The sequence below is a fragment of the Trematomus bernacchii genome, unplaced genomic scaffold, assembly GCF_902827165.1.
Source record: "Trematomus bernacchii unplaced genomic scaffold, fTreBer1.1, whole genome shotgun sequence".
NCBI lineage: Eukaryota > Metazoa > Chordata > Actinopteri > Perciformes > Nototheniidae > Trematomus > Trematomus bernacchii.
This window is the reverse complement of record NW_022988007.1, coordinates 1,872,932-1,894,424: the sequence shown is the minus strand read 5'-3', so window position 1 is coordinate 1,894,424 and position 21,493 is coordinate 1,872,932. Positions and strand designations below refer to the sequence as shown.

Sequence of the window (21,493 nt, the reverse complement as noted above, 5' to 3'; positions counted from 1 at the left end):
ATCAGTAAGGAAAAAGAGTAAGAACTAAGATGTATAGGTGAAGAGGCACAACGTGTCTACGTCAATTCACTCTTATTAGATTATTTTATCAACTATACGCTTTATCAAAAAGGAAGGTCTTAAGCGTACTCTTAAAAACGGATAGGCTGTCTGCCGCCCGAACACAAACTGGAAGCTAATTCCACAAAAGTGGAGCTTGATAAGAAAAGGCTCTGGCTCCCATTGTACTTTTAGAGACTCTAGGAACAACCAACAACCGTGCATTCTTGGAACGCAATGCCCTAGTTGGACAGTAGGGTATAATGAGTTCTTTAAGGTAAGATGGTGCCTGCCCATTAAGGGCTTTGTAGGCGAGAAGAAGAATTTTAAATTCTATCCTGTGTTCTATAGGGAGCCAGTGTAAGGCAGCCAGAACAGGAGTAATGTGGTCCCTTTTCCGAACTCTGGTTAGTACACGTGCTGCAGCATTTTGAATCAGCTGAAGCGACTTAACTGACTTCTTGGTACACCCTGATAATAAAGAGTTACAATAATCCAGCCTTGAAGTAACAAATGCATGGACTAGTTTCTCTGCATCGTTTTGAGGCAAGATATGCCTGATTTTTGAAAGAAGGCGGTCCTTGAGATTGATTTTATGTGGGCGTTAAAAGATAAATCCTGATAAAATATAACACCAAGATTCCTTACAGTCTCACTGGAGGCCAAATTAATGCCATCCATAGTTAGTATATCTTTAGATAGTTTGTTTCGTAGATTCTTTGGGCCGAGTACAATAACTTTTGGCTGTGTTTAACATCAAAAAGTTTAAGTCATCCACGTTTTTAAGTCCTTGAGGCAGTCTTGAATTTTATTTAGATGATTGGTTTCATCAGGCTTGATGGATAAATATAGTTGAGTATCAACCGCATAACAGTGGACATTTACAGAATGATTCCTTATAATATTGCCGAATGGAAGCATATATAATGTGAACAAAATAGGTCCAAGCACTGAGCCCTGTGGCACTCCATGGCTCACTTTGGTTTGCATGGAAGATTCATCGTTGACACACACAAACTGAGAGCGTTCAGATAGATAGGACCTAAACCAGCCTAAAGCAGTTCCCTTTATGCCTACTAAGTGCTCTAGTCTTTGCAATAAGATGTCATGGTCGATAGTATCAAATGCAGCACTGAGATCGAGCTCGACAAGAATAGAGACAAGTCCTTTGTCTGAGGCTATTAGAAGGTCATTTGTGACTTTAACCAGAGCTGTCTCTGTGCTATGATGTGTTCTAAAGCCAGACTGAAAATCTTCAAATAAATCATTGTTTTTTAAGTAATCACACAACTGTTTTGCGACTACTTTGTTGAGAGGAACGGAAGATTAGAAATAGGTCTATAATTGGCTGAAACCTCTGGATCGAGGTCGTGCTTTTTAAGAAGAGGTTTTATCACTGCTACTTTGAATGATTGTGGAACACAGCCTGATAATAAAGACATATTCATAATATTTAATAAAGAAGTGCTAACTAATGGAAAAACGTCCTTTAACAGCTTAGTTGGAATCGGGTCTAAGATACACGTTGATGGTTTAGAAGAGAGAATCATTGAATTCAATTGTTCAAGGTTTATGGCTGAAAAGCATTCTAATTTACTATCTAGTGTAATATTAGAACTTACGTTTCCGGGAGCTGTTGATAACACTATACTGGTCAAAGGCAAGAGGTCATTCATTTTGTTTCTAAGAGTAACAATTTTATCATTAAAAAAGCACATCAAATCATTACTACTGAGTGCTATGGGAATAGAAGGCTCAATAGAGCTGTGGCTCTCTGTCAGCCTGGCTACAGTGCTGAAAAGAAATCTTGCATTATTCTTATTCTCATCTGTTAATGAAGAGTAGTAAGCTGCTCTTGCTTTACGCAGTGCTTTCTTATATTCATTGAGAGTAATATGCCAAATTAAACGAGATTCTTCAAGTTTAGTGGAACGCCATATCCTTTCAAGTTGTCTCGACTTTTGCTTTATTTTGCGGGTTTCGGCATTATGCCATGGAGCTCGTCTATGTTGTTTTATTTTCTTCTTTTCAAAGGAGCAACAGAGTCTAATTTTATTCGCAGCGCATCTGTAGCACTATCAACAACATGATCAATTTGGGGTGGTGTACATTTTGTATAAGTTTCCTCCCTTACATACAGACATGCTATCGAGTTAAGTATTGATGGAATCTCTTCTTTAAATGTGGCTATAGCACTAACAGATAGGTTTCTGCTGCAGGAACCTTTGACTAATGGTTTGTAATCTAGTAACAGTACTTCAAAAGTTACTAAAAAATGGTCGGATAAAGCAGGATTATGCGGTTCGACTAATAGTTGCTCAATTTCAATACCATAAGTCAGAACAAGGTCGAGAGTGTGATCATAACAGTGGGTTGGTTTATTCACACTCTGACGGAAACCAACATAATCTAATATAGAGTTAAATGCAACAGTAAGGCTATTTTTATCGTCGTCAACATGAATATTAAAGTCACCTACGATAATGACTTTATCTGTTTTAAGTACCAAGGTTGATAAAAACTCAGAGAATTCTGATAAGAATTCTGAATAAGGACCTGGTGCACGGTACACTGTAACAAATAAGATTGGCTGCAAAGTTTTCCAGGTCGGATGCGTAAGACTAAAAACAAGGCTTTCAAAGGAGGTATAATTTAATTTTGGTTTAGTATTGATAAGTAAACTTGAGTCAAAGATGGCTACAACTCCACCTCCTCGGCCTGTGCCTCGAGGAATATGAGTATTGATATGGCTGGGTGGAGTGGCCTCATTTATGCTGACATATTCTTCATGTCTCAACCAAGTTTCAGTGAGACAGCATATATCAATATTATAATCTGCTATTAAATCATTTACCAATATTGCTTTAGATGCTAGAGATCTTATGTTTAAGAGACCACATTTCATCTTCCTGTTTTGTTGCACGGTAGTAGTTGTTACATTTACTTTTATTAGGTTATTATGTATGACATCTCTATTAGGTTTTACTTTAAATTGTCCTTGGGCAGACACACACACCGTTAATATTGGGTATTTTATTGGAGAGAGCGCAGAGTAGCGTGTAAGACTGCGACTCCGCCTCGATTGTATACCCTGGTGTAGCACTAGTCTCTACTTTAACCACAACACACAATCTAATTCTTATTGTACATCTACTATTATGTAATATGCATTAGGTTTTTTCCCTGCATTAATGATCAAATCATTACAATAACCCCCAGATTTGAAGGTTTAATTTGCTACATTTGATAACGATATATTTATATTTAAAGATCGGTAAAACATTTCTTAATTATTGCTTTAATAACTGATGTATTTGATGTGGATACATTGTTATGCTATAATATAAATAATACATAATATAATAGATAGATGAACTCAGACGATTGCTAACAAACATCAGGTAGGATTTTCTGTGAAATGGCAAGATGGGTGGGAAGGGGGAGGGACGGGGTGGCATGGGAAAGGGATTCCCTATATTTTTTCTGTGTCTTTTCTCTTTCTTTTTGTATTATTGTCTATATAATTTGTATATGTGTATATACGTTTTTCAACAACAAAAAAAAACAAAAAAAAGTTGGTCACAAAAAATAACTGATGTCACTGAAAACATGGGAAAGTTAAAAAACACACACACACACACACACACACACACACACACACACACACACACACACACACACACACACACACACACACACACACACACACACACACACACACACACACACACACACACACACACGCACACACAGGGGGCAGATGAAGATGTTTGTGGGGACAGAGGAAGAAGGGGGTCTAATGTCAATGTTTGTCACGCAGGAGGAGTCAAACAGTGGTGCCAATTGCCCCCGGACCCTCACTGTTTACTTATCTGGAGCCCAGAGAGGCTGTAGACATGCAGCAGCTGCTCGTCCTGCTGTCTTTACAGGACACTGAGGACAGTGGAGGAAAGAGACTGTCTCTGGAGCAGCTGATCAGTAACGCTTCCAAACACAGGCATTAGTTAGAGATGTTGGAGTCTGCTGCATGCTTCTCCACTCTATCGTCAGAAGGGTGTAGGCTACAATACACAATTACATTTGTTTAATTCTGAGTTTTATCTTAATCTGGTGATAATAAAGAGATCCCAAATTATCCCAAATGTGGATAATTGTTTTGTCAAGCAATACACGAGTTACAAATATTTAAAAGATACAATAAGAATCAAATATATAAAAATTAAAATGAGCATTAGCAGCAAGTATACACAAATTCACAATAGAAAGGACATAATAACTAGAGTAACTAAATAATACACAATATAAAGAAAATATTGAAAAAATGAATACAATGTACAATCTCACTAAGCTACAGAGATATATAGAAATATACTATAGACACATATTGGCATTGGATGATATATACATTACAATTGTGCAGAGTGGTGCATATTGGTTATAAGGGGTTATTTGATCAAAAGGCATCCCCACCAGTAGATGGCAGTCAGCACGGCCCCAGCTACTCTATGCACATTTTCTATCTGAATATTCCCAGCTGCTGCTTAACTGTATGATCTGCAGTCTGCCATGTGTCAGAGACATTGAAACATCACTTGAATCCCTTTACTGTAATGAAGTCTCTAAAGTCTGGAAAAGAAATCCATCACCATATCCTACGAGATACTGTATTGTCTCATATCTATATACTATCAGAATCAGAATCAGAAACGGGTTTATTGCCAGGTAGGTTCACACGTACGAGGAATTGGACTTGTCATGGTGCATACATAAACATTTCAAACAAATGTTTTAAAGTACACAGATAGCGAACTATATTAAGAACACTGTAATACAAATATAGTAATATAGCAATAAAATAAAGCAGTAATTTACATCATTCATGTATTCATTTGTAATGTCTAATAGTTGAACATGTATTTTCTTGCTGTTTTGTATATGGCATTTTGATCAAGATGTAGTCATGTCATCAATGAGCAGTTTCTCTATGCTTTTGTTTTGAAGCTTCAGTCACTGGGGGTTTGGGTATTTACTGCAGACAGGTGGAGCAGTGACTGCCCCGGAAAAAAGCATTTGTGTTTTATCAGGGGAGTAGAGGGAGTAAAAGCCATGTTCTTTGTTTGGGTTGATCTTCGAAACCTAAGGAAAATAAACAGAACAAACTCAATTCTTGCCCAAACAATGAACTTCATCCTGCGTAAGATTCCTTATCAGGTCCCTGCTGCAGTTTTGAGTTTGTATTTGTTTTAGGGTTTAGGGACAAATAGCCGCGACAGATAAACAGTATATTGCCCAGCCTTAGTTTGGCCTCTGTCACAGAATTGTGAGAATGAGTTTGCTGTTTTGCTGTAAGACATTATTTTCACATCTTACTGTTTCCTCTGCACTTGATATCATGTTTGAATGAACCGGTTAATGTATGAACTTCAGTATGCATATGTGGAACATTAGTCTAAAATAATTCAATAATCGTCAAAGGTAGCCTATAGAAAGACAGTTTCTTTAAAGATTAGCCAAACTATTTTTTACACTGTCTGTGTGAACTTATTACACTACATTTATACAAAATAATAGTTTCTGTGTGAGAACAACTCCGTCACATCAACAATTATATAATGGTATTGATAACATTTCCAGTGAGACATGTGCATTTTTATTTCATAATCTTTGTTCAGAGAATGATCTTGTTGCTATGGTTATTGATGCTGATATTGCTAACACCATGTAACTTGCATGTTGTTTGAATAATATTTGACATGGACATGAGTATCTAGGTGATAAGGCCGTGTACGACATATACAGAACCATGATTACTGCATGCTATTAGGGTCTGTGATGCTTACTGCTGTGGATGCACAGGAGCCTGTGATGTATTGAACAGTTCTTCCTGTGAAGTGTGTGTGGACTAACCCTGACTGTGTGTGTGTGGTTGAAGGGTTGCAGGACGAGTTCAGTGTGCAGCCCAGTGATGTGGAGGTGGCAGAGGGGGAAGTGGCTGTGTTGAACTGCGCCCCCCCGGTGGGACACCCTGAACCTAATGTGATGTGGAAGAAGGACGGCCTGCGCATCAACAGCACTGATCACCACTACACTGTAAGCACATGTACATGTTGTGTTGAAACCAGAATACTTTTAAATATGAACCTAGTAACATTTCCAATGCTGCACAAGTTTAAACTGAATATGTTAGATTCACAAAGGGATATCTTGTATTGTCACCCTCACTATGCAGGGGGAAAGAGGGGGAAAACAAACAAACACTCCCTCCCTTCATTTTCAATTGTTCATATATCTAACTGCATATATGAAAAATGCCTGTGATTTTGTTTTCTTGAATAATTGTCAAAGGCATACCACTTTGAGACAGTATTTCTAGTTTGTCAATTCTCTGTCAAGTATCATTTTAAACATTTATGCAACGACTCTTGGATGACACAAATACATCAAATTAGAGACTAAATTAAGCTGTGACATAATTAATCTATGAAAACTGGTGATGTCGTATGATAGTTAGAGTGGTGAAGTTATAGTGATTTTTAAAAGTGGACCATGATGTCCAATCAGAAAGTCATAATTAGGGTCTGAGACCCTATAGTAATTGCTCCGAAGCGACAACCCTACACTGATCAGGGAAACGACTGGCGGGAGCACAGAAAAAGGTTCCGAAAAAACCATGCGGCAGATAGGCCTCGTGCGCCTAGTGACGTGGGCTTTGACATGGGGGATTAAAAGTGATCAGAAAGCGTCACTTTTCACCGCACGGCGTAGTAGTTATGCGGCGCCCATTTTCACGTTCGCTCGATGTTAGGAGATCCCTCGCCATGGAACACGATGATGTCATAACTCCAACGGACATACTCAGAATGCCCCCAAACGTCACATGATGGTTAACACTGCTGCCCTGAACAGCTCTACGTCAAACCTGAGGTTACATAATGTGGCGTTGCCATGGCTTAAGGTTAAGATTATATTCCGTTTCCATGGAAACGCATCCCACGCCATAAAACACGATGTTGTTGTAACTCAAAGGAAAATGGTCCAAACATCTCCAGACTTCAGACTATCCTTAACGCTCCGGCCCTGAACAGCTCTATGTCATTTATGGGGTGTCATCATAAACCGTTGCCATGGAAACGCATCCCTCGCCGTAAAACACAATAATGCTATAACTCGTATGAAAATGGTTAAAAAGTGGTCAAACATCACATGTGTGCTACAGTCCAGCCCTGAAGACCTCTACATGTGAGATTTCGTTATATGCCGTTGCCATGGCAACACATCCCTCGCCAAAAAACACGATCTTGCTATAATCCCAGTGAACATGCTCCAAACGGCACAACATTTATCATGTTTGGGTATGATGCAGCCCTCAAGACATCTAAGCGTATTATGGGGTGTCATCATATGCCGTTGCCATGGCGACAGATCACTCACCATCAAACACAATGTTTATGTTACTGCTGTACCTCCCATGTATATTGTCCGATCGGCCTGAAACTTCCAACATTTGCTAACGGCCGAGTCCGGAAAACATCTGCAGGACATTGACGTGCGGACAACAGCGGACCTGTGCGGATCGTCAAAAACCCGCCCCTCGCAGCTTTAAATCATTTTGCATTTGGTTACTTCTTACTATGTTGAAATAACACATTGAATGTCACACTTAAAAGTTGGAAACATGAATAAAACCTAAGTCAAATTAATTTGGTAATATAATAACTATTTTTTACACATCACTCTTTTGACAAAGTGTCCCTAGTTTAGTTGACATGAGTCAGCAGGAGAACATGGCAAAGGGATGACTCAAAACAAAGAAAAAATGTGCAACAGATGATCATTTACAGTTTCTGTTCTGAAATCCTATCTTATATTCTGTGCTGAGAGCCAGACTTCATGTGTGAAGTGCAGTGTGTGATATTGTGTGCCTCCTGTCTGCCCTGCTGTAGGAGCTGAGTGGGAAGCTGATCATCGCTCCTGCAGAGAGGAACCACTCTGGAGCTTATGTGTGTGTGGCCAGAAACACTGCGGGGGTGAGGGAGAGCAGGGCGGCCCGGCTCTCTGTGCTGGGTGAGACAACATGCTCATAACTGTTATTCATGTGCAGTATGGGATGGTGCAGGGAGGACGTAGCTTTGTAGGCCAACCCAGAAGTTAGCATTGCAACCTCTCCTAGACTAAAAGCAATGGGATTTTTGAACTCCAACACACATTTTTTATACTTACAAGTTTTGATAAGCAGGATAATCTCCACATATTAACACAGCTATATGATAGTTGATGCAATCGCCAGTAGTAAAAGTCTAACATTAAACACCGCTAAGCCTAAGGCGGTTAAAGTTGGGCGTGTGGACATTTAGTAGTCTCTATTAGTCATGCTGCATTTTTTTAAACATAGAAGCTGGCGCCGCCTGATACTGTATGTATTTTATGTCATAGAACAAAACCTGAAAATGTAATTAGCTTGTCTTAACCACAGGTCTTATTTTAGGCATCTAACCATAAACTAATTCAATAAAACAATTGATTTTAAGACAAGGAAACAGGAAGTGACTTGTTTCCAGGTGTTGGACTCATCCCTGCACCACTCTATACAGCACAGTATGATTTAATCTCCTCTGTTCTTCTCCAATGCAGCCAAGCCTGTGTTGGTGCTGAGGCCTGGAGACGTGTCAGTGAGGACAGGCCAGTCTGCACAGTTCTACTGCAGGGCTAAAGGGGACCCCCCCCCTTCTGTTGCCTGGAGCAGAGAGCAGGGGCCACTGCCCAACGGAAGGTACCCAGACATACACACTCCATTCATAGAGCCAACTCTACACCTGATCAATATGTTCTAATAAATATGTTTGCATTTATATTACTGCAGTGTGAAGAAATATATTTGTTACGCAGAGCTGACCTCTAGCACTAATAAAGATTTGATAACCATCCTTTAGCTGGAAGAAGTGACCTAATAATTGCTCAAAGATTTGGTAGCAGATTCTTCAAAATGTCCTTCACAATCGTGCTATTTCATGTTGTTACATTATTACAAGTGATTTAGCTGATGCTTTTATCCAAAGCAATTTACATACACATCAATACCGGAGCAATTTTGGGGTTAAGTATGTTGCCCAAGGACGCTTTGACACTTGTTGACTGCAGTGGGTGGGATTGAACCTCTGACCCTCTGATTGGTAGATACATGAAATGACCTAAATCATCTGCAAAAATCTTAAATGTAAGTTATTGTAAAAGAGATGGCAGTAAGCTAATTGCTCTTCTTGTGTGTGCAGGTATCTTATAAACCCAGACCAGACTCTGCAGATCCACTATGTGACAGCTGAGGATGCTGGGAAGTACACCTGCACTGCTGTCAATGATGTGGGGGTGGTCAGTGCCAGCGCACAGCTACTGGTTGAAGGTAAATGATGAGAAATACACTCTGTTATCAGTTTGCCAGCTGACCCAAGGAGTGTGAGTGCTGAGCTTCATTTGTCCACATACCGGAAGATACAGACAGACTGGGGTCTCTTATTTTAGCTACACCTACATCTCTACAAATCGTGTTTAGGTGCAACAAACAGCTTGTAGTTAATAAGGCATTAGGAGTAGAAACACACCTCAGCCATTCCTCTGGCAAGATTCAGGGTAATGATAGTTTCTAACAGATATAGACATTGACAAGAAGATCTGTATACAGAGCACCTTAATAGGTGTTCAAATCATTTAACAGAAGAGCCCCAGCTTGTATGGGACCCTCTAAGAATTCAGTCTTGCAGTAACAGCTGGTTATATTTGTATTCTTCTTATTAAATAAGGGAGCCATATAAACTAATTTTTAGTACGTTTGACTGAAAGATGATCCACATAACCTGCATAAAAGTTACACAAATCTGCTGAAATCTGTGTGCATTATAAAAATAATATACACAGCCTTCATTCTGTTGTATGGAAAATCCCTCCAACAGTTTCATACTGCACATGTACCACTGACACCAAGCTGGAATATAAACTACACTACCGACACTTTTTCCTTGCAGATTATGTGTATGAGTATTTGTTATGTATTATGCCTTATTTAGAATTAACCTGAGAACAAAACGAATAAAATGTTAATATGTTTCGACCCATTAGTTACCAACTACAGAGATACTAACCATCAACTCTGCTTTCAAATGCAATGAGTAATACAAGTCCTGACCTGTGTATCCATTCTTTTAAATAATACAAAAATACCAATAAATAAACCTGTGTTTCCAGATGCTAGCAGCACTACACAGAGAGACCTGCACAAAGAGCTGTCGGCCCTGCGAGTGGCCCTGGAGAACGTCAGCATTGTGGCCCCTGGCTCTAACATATCACAAGTGCAGTGGAAGGTAGAGGCCAGCTAACTCGAAGACTTTCAGAGAGAGCGTGAATATTTCAGGTTTATGATCCATGTTGTGTTTTCTGAGCAGCTGCAGTCCCTCCCCGCCCAGCCTCATTACCTGGACGGCTTTGAGGTTCTGTACCGCTCTCTGCTGCCTGCCAGCTCCGACTGGGCGGCAAACAAAGTGACCGTGCCCAGCTTCCAGGCCCAGGTGGGGCCCTTAAAGAGAGGCTACAAGTACGAGTTCAAAGTGCGTCCCTACGGCAGCAGCTTGTACGGGAGGGAGAGCAACACGCGGCACCTCAGAGTCCCTGAGACAGGTAGGAAATGAACGGATTTAAGAATACCTGTGTCCTTTACAACTCGAATAAAAAGAGAAAAAAAAAAACCTTTGTGACATAATGATAGCAAACCTAAACCGGGTAGGTTTCTAATACTGGGATTTGTTGTCCTCCCGGAATTGACCTCCTGTTGTGTTCGGGTCAAATGTGACAGATCTGCTACTTTCATCAATCATAAACATTTTGTTTTACATTTGATTGCCTCATGATATCCTTCACAGTAGACTGATTGCTGATCAGCATTCTCATTTCATTTTGAGATATCTTCCCGGTCAGAAATAGAATGGGTAACCCTAGAATGTTCATCCATCAGAAAGTACACATCCAAGAACATTTTTATTTTAGAATACATTTTCAGTGTCTCTTCTTTGTATAATCACTGCAGTTACTCATGCAGAGGCTAAGCCAACGCTTTAAGCCTCTGAGGATCTGCTATGTTGGCGTAATTGACGCACACAAAGTTTGCTAGGTGAATAAAAGTTTGATACAAAGTTTCCAGTTAAATACAGTCCATTTATTTCCTGTTCACTGGTGTCCATTTAATTTGCTTCATTTTCTCATTCACCATACACGATATTACGGTTCACACAATACCTTTTGCAAATGTTTGTAATCCCGTGTTTGTGTGTGTTCTCCGTGTGTGGTCCGTGTGTGGTCAAAAACTGTATGGCCTTCCGGTGGAACCTCTAACCACAAACATAGGTTCCTACTTTTATACCCAGTGTTAATTGGCTCCTACAACTCATGTAAACCAGTAGTCTGTTTACAGCTTAAAGGGGTGTTAAATGATGAATGGTTTTTGTTTTAATGTAAGAGCGGTTAAAACAGACCGGTCAAATTTGACCAGGAACACCAAAGAAAGGGGGGAATCGAACTCGACTGGAGGGTTAAATGTGTTGAACTTGAATACACAGTACAGCGTATGGAAGATAACAGTGGACTCGTCCTCCTCTGTATGCAGTGCCCGGGGCCTCTCCAGTGTCTGTGTCCATCACAGTGAGCCATGAGCAAAACAACACCATCCATGTGAGCTGGGAGCCCCCTCCTCATGAAACACACAACGGGATCATCCAGGGGTACCAGGTACACATACACTATATTATTATCAAGGAAACATAATAATCCCCTTCAATATACCAACGTGCTACTCTAATGATGCAAACTGTTTTCCAGGTGTGGTGTGTGGAGTCTGAGGAGCAGCAGAACCACAACTGGACGGTGGACAGTGGTCACCACACTCTTGAAATCTCCACTCTCAAACCAGGGAGACGGTATTGGATCACCATAGCAGCGGTCAACGGAGCTGGAGTAGGAATGCTGAGCGACCCTCATGGGTTTGTCATCAGTGAGTGAAAGGAATATGTATCTGTTCATTTATGAAGGACAGTTTGAGATAAAGTCTGCACTGAAAAACCTGAAACGTTGACATTACTTAAATGTATTATGTCAACAGATTTCACATACATATATTAGGTTAGTTGAAAACAATAATATTACGTTTAAATAAAGGATATTAGGTTCCTACCTAACTTAATACATTTTCCATTTTCACACATTGATGTGTGACATAATACATTGAATTAAAGTGTGTCTACAGTGTGCAGTGTAACCACATTACAGAGGAGAAGTTATCATGACCTCAGATCTGATTATTCTGCTCCTGTTTGTCTCAGACCCACAGATAGAGGCCCCCCCTGGGTCAGACAGCGACAGAGGGGAGCTGTCTGAGGTCCTGGCCCTGCTCCAGGACCCTGTGTTGATCGGCAGCGTCGGCGCCCTCCTGTGGTTCCTCCTGATGGTTGCAGCTGTGTACCTCTTCAAACGCCACAGCAAGACAGGGCAGCTGATCCCAGGACACGGCCGGTTCAAAGGTGTGTTCACACAACTTTCAGATGACAGTTTCTCATCAGCGCTCTGCCCAGTTAAAACGATGTGTCTCCAAATGTGGTGATCTTGATAAGCTGAAGGATGAGGGTTTCCTTTATGTGTTTCTCCTTCTAAATGAAGCCCCTTGGATCAGCTGGAAAATGAATTGAAAGATAAAACAAAGATGTGTTTACAGTATGAGACTTCTGACAGATAGGTGGCTCTTACAGGACAGAGATACAACACTATGATGACCCTATAGAAGTTGATGCATTGCTGTATATTAAATGACCCAACAGTATATAAAGGACTTCAAATGAGCACAACCCTTTGCTGAAAATACTTAAACTAATACACTTTAAATGATCTCTCATTCTGTATGTTTATGTTTTTTTCTTCTTCTTCTTAGGTTTGCACAGGCTGGCCGGTGAAGATCTCATCATAAAACACAGGTACAGAGGAAACATGGTAGAGGGTGGGGAGTATACATTCGTAAAATGTTAAGTGCAAAATGGAATCAGAATGGAATCATTACAATAAATATCAAATCCTGAAATAAATCTGCTTTATGATCAAAGTACAGTAAAACAGTTATCCTAATAGTTTCAGTTCAGATTGGAAGACTACTCATAACTCATTTTACTAGAACGTTATAAATAATGATTAAACTTTGGAATCCTATCCTCCTCCTGCTTCCTCTACAGGATGGCAGCCCCTGACTCCCCCTGGATCTCTGGAGGCTGGAGACCTGCCTTCAGCCAGAAGTACCAGGACCTGTGGGCCCAGGGTCAGAAACATCCAGGCATCAGGGGCGCCAGTGAGTATTCATGGGTACACATGAAGAGTGTTGAAACCTTTAGACCTGTCCTATCATACATGATGAACTGCTCGGCATGCTAGTCTGTCCAGCTGAGGTAAGAGAAACTCTGCTGCAAACCAACCCTAACCATAACCAGAGTGATATTGTCTGAATAAGACACAGAACATAAAGCAAGGAAAGGAGTGTAACCAACTGTGGATTTAGCAGGAGTCGACAAGAGAAGGAGAGAGCTGCACTATATAGACAAAACCCTGGAATTGTTATTTAAGGCACAAACTGAAACATCTTCAAATGAATGGCACAATCTCTTTTTCTACAGGTGAACAAGTTCAGTCATTTATAAACTGCTAACAAGCAGTTTATAAATGATGTGTATGTGGTACTGTGGCAGTCACTTTCATTGTTTCAGAGTAATTAGAAGCTATTTTCTTCACACTCAGCTCACTTATGTATACAGTATGTGCTTGAGCAGTACTAACATGTGATTAGATATACAACAGGTTGCTGCTGGGATAAATCATTGAATTGTTGCTGAATTAAATAAGTGAACTGTTCAATTGTCTGCTGTTAAAAAAATCAATAATAATAATCTGCCGATCTGTGGTAGCAACATAAAGCCTATATTTACAAGATTCTTTGGTCACCATGGTTACACTTATTCATATCAGCATGTGAGTGTGTTGAGATTGTGTGTAGTTAACTAAAGTGGTTACTCTTTATAGTAACTATATTCTGCTAATGCACACAATGCCAACTTCTAACAGTGTGTTCATGTTTATGATGTCCAGCTCCTGTCTTTACTCATAACTCTTAAAAGAACATGTTTCTTGTTAATCCTATTGTTCCAGTAATACACTCCATGACTCTCAAGCTGTTGATGTCCTTGTAAAGCAGATGATGCAGGATGACATCCTCATAGCTGTCATTAGGTCACCTGTCAGTCCATATTACTCATTTCTCTGCATTTGTTAGTAATAAGCTATTGTGGACACAGAACCAGAACAAAGGATATGAGTGTGTATCCAAATGAACTAGAGACATTAAAGACACAATGAGACTATCGACCTCTCACTATTTCAGCCTCTCTGATAAATATGCTGCTGAATGTTTGGACGTATTCATTTGTGTTTCTTTAGGCCTGCCAGTCTCCTGGAAGGACCCCCGCTGCATGGACTCAGCGGTCCCCATCGTGACGGACAGCTGTGGCGTTTACGGCACTTTCTACGTGGACCTGATGGGAAATGGTCTGAAGACCTTCAACAGTCCTGGGAGCCGCCCTAAGGCTCCTCACGGTGTCCCCCTTCAGCAGGGGGAGACCATCCAGATCTTCTCTCAGCCCCTCGCAAAGAGCGCGTCCCTGGGGAGCCGCGAGGCGTTGTCATGGAAACAGGCTATACGCCCCCAGCCCAGGATGGGGGTGCTGAGGGAAAAAACCCACAGCAAGCAAGGTGCATAGTTGAGATTGTGATGTTAACACCACAACTATATTTGTTCTTCCTTTCATTGTCCCTCTTTGTGTTTCTCTGCACACGTTGTCTTCTGAGTGTTGTAAATGATGAAAGCTGAAATGCGTCTGTGATTTCCTTGTTGACCCCAGAGCTGCATGCAGTGAACAGCGCCCCCCTGGCGCCCAGCAGGAGCCAGGCCTGCCCCTCCAGTGTGTTCAGACAGAGACTCAGTCACATCCCAGCAGCCCGGCACGGTACCACAGAACACAGTTTATAGCAGTCCTTACTCCAGCATCTTTGTGAATTTGTGATCTTGATTTTGTATTTATAATTAAGTTAGAACGTGTACTTTAACACCATTTGATTTTAGTAGTTGAATTATTGGCGACTGGTTATAAGTAGGCATATGTTGTTTTGTTCTAACTTGTTTTTGTCCAGGGGGGCATCCAGAGTGGGATAAAGCTGCTGGCTGTCCTCGACTGCTGCATTACTCTGCATCCTTACACCTGATGGACATGCTGCCCCCCCCACCACCAATGCCACTAGAGGACACCATGGACTCACACAGCCTCAGCTCAGATGAAGGGTAAGAGACTCACACAGCACAGGCGGAGGGGCGGGGGGGAAAGAGACATTTCTGATGCATCTGTAATCCTCTAGCAGCCACAGGTGTCATCATGCTGGTCCCAAAGAGCAGGAGTGTGATAGGAGGATACAGTCATCAGGGAAATCTGATTGGTCATTGTTGCATTCAAAAACAGTTGCCATATACAGTAAAGTTATAAAGAAAGAGCTGTCTGCCATGTTTAAAACAAGTCTGGGGTCTCCATGCCTTATTGGTCAGAGATGACCTCAACGTCCTTCCTTACAGTATGTTTCTTTGTTTCCTTTTAGTGGCCCAAGAATTGACCTCACTTTAGTGGGAACACACAATATGGACAAAAAGCAAGTAAGAAAAGAGACTGGAGGTAGATGACCGAGAGCCTAATGTTTATTAGAGCTAACGGAGGAAATGAGAAATGCCAAGCATAGGATGTGAGGAAGTCTAAATATACAAGAATAGTTGAGGAACAATCAGTTCCGTAGGTTTTTGTGCTTACGTAACATAGTGACATCACTACGTAACAATTGAACTGCTTTTGGTTAGTGCTCTAACACATTGTCTATGATATTCTAAGGGGGCGAGACATCTCTAAGTGGTTGACCAATCACAACAGGGCTGGCCAGGGTGAAAAGAGGTGCTGCAGCACAGGCAGTATGAGAAAGATTAAGAGCTTTTTGAACATTAAAGCATGGAGACATGTCCCAGTAGGGACGTTAATAGGCCCAACATCATGAGTCCAACACGTACAGAGCACCATGAGTCCAACCCGTACAGAGCATCATGAGTCCAACACGTACAGAGCATCATGAGTCCAACACGTACAGAGCATCATGAGTCCAACACGTACAGAGCATCACGAGTCCAACCCGTACAGAGCATCACGAGTCCAACCCGTACAGAGCATCACGAGTCCAACCCGTACAGAGCATCACGAGTCCAACCCGTACAGAGCATCATGAGTCCAACCCGTACAGAGCATCACGAGTCCAACCCGTACAGAGCATCACGAGTCCAACCCGTACAGAGCATCACGAGTCCAACCCGTACAGAGCATCACGAGTCCAACCCGTACAGAGCATCACGAGTCCAACCCGTACAGAGCATCACGAGTCCAACCCGTACAGAGCATCATGAGTCCAACACGTACAGAGCATCAAGAGTCCAACCCGTACAGAGCATCACGAGTCCAACCCGTACAGAGCATCACGAGTCCAACCCGTACAGAGCATCACGAGTCCAACCCGTACAGAGCATCACGAGTCCAACCCGTACAGAGCATCACGAGTCCAACCCGTACAGAGCATCACGAGTCCAACCCGTACAGAGCATCACGAGTCCAACCCGTACAGAGCATCACGAGTCCAACCCGTACAGAGCATCACGAGTCCAACCCGTACAGAGCATCACGAGTCCAACCCGTACAGAGCATCACGAGTCCAACCCGTACAGAGCATCACGAGTCCAACACGTACAGAGCATCATGAGTCCAACCCGTACAGAGCATCATGAGTCCAACCCGTACAGAGCATCATGAGTCCAACCCGTACAGAGCATCACGAGTCCAACCCGTACAGAGCATCATGAGTCCAACCCGTACAGAGCAGATGGAACCTGGTCTCGTTTGGTGCTGCTGAGCAAACTGGTACTCTTTGTGATGTTTGACTGTTTCCTATTATATGTGTATTCCTTGTTGAACAGGGCAAGTGATCCCTGTTTCTACACAGTTCAGTGTGTTATTTATGTTCTTCACAAAATGACCTGACTTATCCTCTCAGTCAGTAAGGAAAGATTACTGGGAGCTGCTTCAAGTTTTATTTTATTTTTAACTTTTAAGGAAAGTATTTAGATTTTTGAATTGCACCTAACTCCTGTGTGTATGATCTCCAGCTCCAGTCGTTCTACGAAGCTATCAGTGGACATGGGCTCTCTCCAGTCAGTGTGTGATGCGTCCTGCCGCTGTGGGCAGCCCCCCCCCACCAACAACAGCTGCCCCTCCTACAGCCACCTGTCTACTGCATCATACTCCAGGTCAATGGATGAGGAGCAGGGGGGCACGCTGACAGCAGAGGAGGCTACACAGTATCTGGAGCTCAGCCCCAAACCTGAGAGGAGCAGGTAGATAACAGCTCGCTGACCCCAGCACATGATCATACAAATCATATTATTTAGGCGAGGAACGTTTATTAATATAGCACCTGTCAACATAAGGCCATCCAAAGTGCTTTACAAATATCAAAACATTCAGAGCAGAAATAGTACTGCGGAATCATTTAAAAACAGTCATTAAAAAGCAAACCCCCCCCTGTCAACAGTGCTCTACCTCAGCAGCGTCCCTCTCTGTCGAACCCCTTCTCCCCCACCCTGAGCTACATCTATGAGCGTGTCCACTCCCCTCAGATGGAGGAGGACCCCCCCACCCATGAGCCAGAGGTCCCAACGATGGGCCTGCGCCGCGCCCGCCTGCAGAGCCCCCCCCCCTCCTCCTGCTGCAGCGAGGGGGACGGCTCCCTGTGGAACACCTGGAGCTCGGTGACGGGCAGCAGCCTGGCCAGCGCCCGCAGCAGCTTCATCAGCTCTGTGGACAGCTGCTGCACCGAGGACAGCGCCACCTTCAGACGCCTGCTGGCCGCTGCAGCCGGGAGCATGGGCGGAACCTCGCTGTCAGGTGAGCCCTGACGGGGGGAAACACTCTGAACACTGACCGATCATCACACACACACCGCTTCCTCAACAAGCTCTACTCAGCAGGAGAACCAGGTGTGATTGTTTCCATGTTGACAGCAGAGCAGCACATGTGAGCCACTCAGTGTGGCTCATTGTTTATCAGAATCAGAATCGAGTTTATTGTCAAGAGGGTTTACACATACAAGGAATTAGCTTTGGTGTATGGTGGTGCAAACATAAACAACATAAGAGAATACGTTGTAAGAGAAGGAAAACAAATATAACAATTATAAAAAGAAAATATTTGTAAAAAACGATTTAGCATTAAAAAAGTAAAAGACAAGTATTTAGACCAAATTTAAATATAAAAAGTAGTTCAATGAATATATGACAAACTACAGTGTGTTTTATTTTAAAGTGGAGGGTTGTGCAAAAACATATTCAGAGAGATGAACATGAACATGGCTCACAGTATTAAAAAACTAAAAAAGGAAAGGCCTGTAGTGGAAAGTACATCTCTCCACTAGATGGAGTCCTCTGTCAGTCTGTGCCTGATTGGAGCTGCAGGCCAAACAGAGGCGGCCAGCACACCTGTCAAACTGAACCATGGAACTCAAGACATGTGTTTGTTTTAAGAGTATTTTGAAGTTTAACATTAAAATGACTGTAAAGGAGAAAAACACATTTTGGAGGTTAATAAGAGAGAGAGTACATGTCACTGTTCGTCAGTGTGTGTGCATGTGTCTGTTGCTGTTAGAAACAAAGACATGAAGTCTAATATCTGAGATGTCACCAGGCAATTACTTAGCTGCTTTCATTCAATCACATCTCAGGATGAGTCAACTCGCCCCCCCATGACACCTCATCAGTCACTCTGCTCTCCATCTGCAGGCAGCCTCACTCTCTATTGGCTGATTTCTGTTGTGAATATTTTCCACAGATTCAGATAAGAGGAAACTACACTAGCTTCCCCAGAGCTGTGGTCATTGTTCATCTTCAGAATGTGGAGAACATAAGCATCAAATCAAGAATGAAGTCATCCATCCATGTGACTACATGTTTAGTGTCACATGGAGACTTAAAAGGCCATAATTTTTGTCCCTCAGGATCTTTCTGGTCGTATTCTTATTGAATACAGGTTACTTGTTCAGGAATAGAATATATTCAGCTTTACATCTACCATTTAAGTATCCACTCGAGTTAAATGATACTTATGTAAAGACCCCGTTTCAAGGATAAGCAGAGTGTGGACTAAGCATGTGAAAAGAGGGGAGCAGCAGGAGCAGGCCTTTTTCAGATTAGATTACTCACATGAAACACTTCAGCTTAGAATAGCTGTTATTATTCCCAGACAGCTATCTTTTTGAAGGTCTTTGAAATATCAGAATGCCTTCAGAATGCAGAATATGGCTGTTGTGAAAGGCAATGGTGGCTTTGTTGCCTTAAACATTTTGGAGTAGCTTTATTTCCAGTGACTGACAGCTGGTTTAAATAAGCTGTATTCCTCAGAGAATCAGCGTGACACAAGGTGCTGCTCTGAGTCTAGGGGCTTTCTGTATTAATATAACCCCTCCACTCCATATTGAAATGCTTGTCAACATGTGCTCCTCTCCTGTGTTCAGACTTCTCCCCGCCGGCCTCTCCCCTCAGCGCCGTGTACCCGTCGTTCTGTGAGGGCGACTCGGCGGAGCTGGAGCCGGTCCCTGCGTGGGAGTGGAACCTGGCCTGGGTGGAGGAGATGGAGGCTCAGTACAGAGCTCACTATCCTGCCAGGAGCTCCAAACCCTTTGACACTTAGGCATCAGAGGAAAAGATGTGACATGACTGCATTTTGAGAACTTCACAAACACCTCACAGCGATGCCAGAACAGCAAGACAAGAAGAAGGGACGGATGATCTTCATTTATTTATCTGAGAGGGCTGGAATTGAAAGGTTGAAATACTTCAGGGTTTGATAGCGTTCTCCCTGTCAATAAAAGTTACATGTCTGGATTTCAAATATAATTGGAGCAAACTCCTTGATGTTTGAGATGCTTCTGTTTGTCTGTAATAGTTTTACCTCAGGGCAGTCCGACTACTGTTTGCATCCTCCAAAGGACTTCCATTGAGGCTCGAAAGTTTTCTTTCCGCTCATTAGAGGATAATGAGACACTTCCCCTGGGCTCTTCTCACCCAGTGTGTTTGAAAAGGCCAGAGACACAGAGACAGGATGGAGACGGAGAATCCAGTCATTAGCAGCGTTGCACACTTCCTCACACACATGTTTGTTTCTTATTTTCCTCCAAGATTTCATTTGGGCTGGAGTCCTACCAAATGATCACTTCTGTATATTCAGCATATTCAACAAATGTTATTCAAAGAACTTAATCACATTCCAAATCCTGTTGTCTCTTACAGTTTATTACATTCTGGGAATCCTTTTACAGTATATTTGAAGATTGTTTTTTACTTTATACGCTCTGTCCTTTTTTTATTTTACAAAAAGTTTGTATAATACAAAACATGATGTAGTTCAGGATAGCAGAAGTAGCTAAAGTTATTTGTAAAAATGGTTCAAAATGAATTGAACTAACTTGAACTACTTTGAATCTGACTTTAGGAAGCATTCCACAGTGTGCTTGATGATATAAAGACTTTGATGCATGGCCGTAGATTTATTGGAGGCATTTATTTTGTTCTCATAACAAATGTGTTTATTATTATTATTTTTGAAAAACATGTTAGAATTGATTGATATCAAGTTTTATATTTTGAAAAAAATGAGCTATGTTACATGTAATGTTTCAGTGAGCTGCAACCTGTGACATTGATACTGTCTCTTATGTTATTATTTTATTGTTATTAAAAACACCCTCGTATACACATCAAATGTTAGTGGGACATTCTATCTAGAAACTCCTCCATACAGGAAGTGTTCACAGTTTCTCACAGGGACACGTTGACATTTCAGTGCTTCACTGGTTCAGCGTGTGAGTGGGGGGGGCTTCCTCAGTGACCGTCGCCCCCCTGCTGTTTCTAATGGCTGTAACAGGAAGGTGATGTTTATAACTCATCTGTTTGGCTTGAGTAACCAACACCAACAATGCTGCTGCAGCTGATAATTACAAACCCGTTGAAGAGAATAATTAACACTAAATGTCTGTGTTTGTTCAGGAAGGTGTGATTTTTTACTTTGAAATGTTAAAAATTATGTTTTTCCTTAAAGTGGACCTATCATGCTATATTTGAATAATATAGTGTAGGACCATACATATACATATAAGGCATATTTATACTTTCAAAATACCAAACAGGTCATGCATTTTAGCCATGCCTCATTTTGCTCAATTTGCACTTTTTTAGCCCTGTTTTTGCAAGGGCTGATTC

General features: G+C 41.8%; 1 protein-coding gene across 3 annotated transcripts in view; it reads left to right on the top strand.

Annotated features, from left to right (window-relative positions):
* robo4 (roundabout, axon guidance receptor, homolog 4 (Drosophila)) overlaps window positions 1–20,996 on the top strand; it is a 29,412-nt gene extending 8,416 nt beyond the window's left edge. For all 3 annotated transcript variants that reach the window (XM_034117370.1, XM_034117372.1, XM_034117371.1), the window contains exons 3-19: window positions 5,972–6,129; window positions 7,983–8,103; window positions 8,671–8,809; window positions 9,309–9,436; window positions 10,276–10,391; window positions 10,473–10,704; window positions 11,687–11,808; window positions 11,899–12,070; window positions 12,399–12,596; window positions 13,001–13,043; window positions 13,296–13,408; window positions 14,548–14,859; window positions 15,009–15,113; window positions 15,298–15,445; window positions 17,351–17,578; window positions 17,776–18,128; window positions 19,750–20,996. In XM_034117370.1, coding sequence (XP_033973261.1) covers window positions 5,972–6,129; window positions 7,983–8,103; window positions 8,671–8,809; window positions 9,309–9,436; window positions 10,276–10,391; window positions 10,473–10,704; window positions 11,687–11,808; window positions 11,899–12,070; window positions 12,399–12,596; window positions 13,001–13,043; window positions 13,296–13,408; window positions 14,548–14,859; window positions 15,009–15,113; window positions 15,298–15,445; window positions 17,351–17,578; window positions 17,776–18,128; window positions 19,750–19,925 — 2,864 coding nt within the window. In that variant the 3' untranslated portion in view covers window positions 19,926–20,996. The remainder of the gene's footprint in view (window positions 1–5,971; window positions 6,130–7,982; window positions 8,104–8,670; window positions 8,810–9,308; window positions 9,437–10,275; window positions 10,392–10,472; window positions 10,705–11,686; window positions 11,809–11,898; window positions 12,071–12,398; window positions 12,597–13,000; window positions 13,044–13,295; window positions 13,409–14,547; window positions 14,860–15,008; window positions 15,114–15,297; window positions 15,446–17,350; window positions 17,579–17,775; window positions 18,129–19,749) is intronic.
* Window positions 20,997–21,493: the final 497 nt, after the last annotated feature.